The following is a 2,096-nucleotide window of genomic DNA, read 5'->3' as shown; positions in this document are numbered from 1 at the left end:
CAAAACTGTACTACTACATTGAACTTCTGTAGTAGTACAGTAGTGGTATATACTGAGGCTACACTTAAAAGGCGACAACCAGTGTTGTACAACATACACCAGATATACGGATAAGTACAGTAATTGGGGATCTTGATTTGGTGATAGACATGCGGCGTGTGAGTTGAAGCGCTTCATCTCTGACATTCCGTGTTGCGGATGCTTTCAAAAACGCCAGCAGATGGGCAAGGGTATGCGTACCGATCTCAATACACCATATTTGTGGCATAAATACAATGTACTACAACCTCAGTACGTAGTATTAGAGAGGTTTTGAAAGTGTCCGTTGGCACTTACCTGCCAGCCAAAACTAGAAGTCAACCTGTGAAACCTTATGTAGAACGTGAACGGGTTGTCTTAAATCTGATTGCCATTCCGCGTAAAGTGCACCGACTGGCATTCCAGTCTGCTCAGTGATAACTGCATATGATTGGCTGTTCTTGGCCAATCAAGAACTGCACGACCCTCCAACCAAACTTGACACGCCAGGTTTGAGTGGCGAGTGGTGCAGCTCTTGATTGGCATCCTCAGCGCCGCCGCGTCTCTAACTTCTTCATTCCCATGACGTCGAAGAGAAAGTCCAACAGTGTGTTGGCGTCGGACATAGCATTGAGGTTGTACTGGATGCCTGGGATAACTGGGCGCTCAACGTAGCTTAACGCACACATAACTACAATGTAAGAAACGACGTCGCTGGGTCGTTGTTTTGATCCTCGTCGTCTCCCCATAGAATCCTAGACAGATGCCGATCTTGAATTCCATAGGTCCGATTTGACGGCGTGTAGCCGCCCCGCACATGCGTCATACAGCATCAGAGGTTAGTCAAGGCGCGTATTTTATCTCGATTGCCAAGCGCAACGCTGCTTGCAAGGACAACTTCCACTGCGTGAGCACCATCGCTGGGCAAAGTGATTTTCCGCATCAAGAAGTTGGGCTACCTACTTGGCTCCAGGCTGTGGTGATTACTACTCTACGCTACCGTGCTGCCTGGGACGAAACGATGTGTATTAAGCCCGGCCGTCTGGCATTTCCAACTCGGTTTCCACACCATGACGCAGACGTGTGGGTGTTCACGGGGTGCTTTGTGCGCAATTCTTGTCCAATGTAATTCGAAGATGAAGATAGACATATTTTTTGTCGTTGTAGTGTCTCCATGCCAATCAAGAACTGCACCACCCGCCACTCAAACCTGGCGTGTCAAAAGTTTGGTTTGAGGGTCGTGCCTTTCTTGAACAGCCAATCATATGCAGTTATCATAATCACGGGCAGTAGTCGGTGCACTTTTCGCGGAATGGCAATCAGATTTATGAGGACCCGTTCGTTCACGTTCTACATAAGGTTTGACAGGTCGACTTCCGGTTTTGGCAGATAAGGCACTTTCAAATCCACTCTAATACTACGTAAGTACTGTAGTTGTATTGTAGTACATTGTAGTGTTTTTAGCATATGGCTGGTTGAACGAAACGCATCCGATTGGTGGATTGTTGTTGTCAGGTTGTACTTCAACATCCTCCCAAAAAATAGTAGCAATTCCAGTATTCGAGACGAAATATAAGTCGTCACTTCGTACTTCTGGTGTTCTTTTTCAGGTCGGAGAAATGCTGATGTTCCTCCAGGAACTAACGTGAGGAGGACTACTGCTGCAGTAGTACGAATTGGGGATGCAAGTTGAAACTGCAGCAGCAGTTGAATAAATATCTTAGGTGAATTGTCTGTTAACAAGACTGATGGCGCAGTTCCTGACTGTGAAGGGTACAATCTAGATATTGTCACTTGCGTTATTATATGTACAGTACAGTGTTACTTTGATAAAACGACTGTTACTTGAACAAATAACGTTTGAGTTAAAGTTTGGCCGAGGTCATGGACGAGAAGTTCAACAGATGACTTCAACATTGGAGGTTGTAGGCGACGTGTTCGCGTTCTATATGAGGATTTACAGGTCGACTTCCGGTTTTGATACTATTAATAGTAAGTGGAACGCGAACGCCAACGGACACTGCAAAACCTGCCGATTATGGTGTATTATGTGATGACGGGGACGCTGGTGGTGGGTG

At 46.1% G+C, this 2,096-nt stretch overlaps 1 protein-coding gene across 1 annotated transcript in view; it reads right to left on the bottom strand.

Moving 5' to 3' along the window:
- Positions 1–566: 566 nt before the first annotated feature.
- The window catches only part of H257_17913 (hypothetical protein), a gene marked incomplete at both ends in the record, with an annotated part of 2,219 nt that continues 689 nt past the window's right edge, over positions 567–2,096 (bottom strand). The window contains one exon of the mRNA XM_009846876.1: positions 567–693. Coding sequence (XP_009845178.1) covers positions 567–693 — 127 coding nt within the window. The remainder of the gene's footprint in view (positions 694–2,096) is intronic.

The sequence above is a fragment of the Aphanomyces astaci genome (genome assembly GCF_000520075.1).
Source record: "Aphanomyces astaci strain APO3 unplaced genomic scaffold supercont1.127, whole genome shotgun sequence".
NCBI lineage: Eukaryota > Oomycota > Saprolegniomycetes > Saprolegniales > Verrucalvaceae > Aphanomyces > Aphanomyces astaci.
This window is presented reverse-complemented; position numbering and strand designations above follow the sequence as displayed.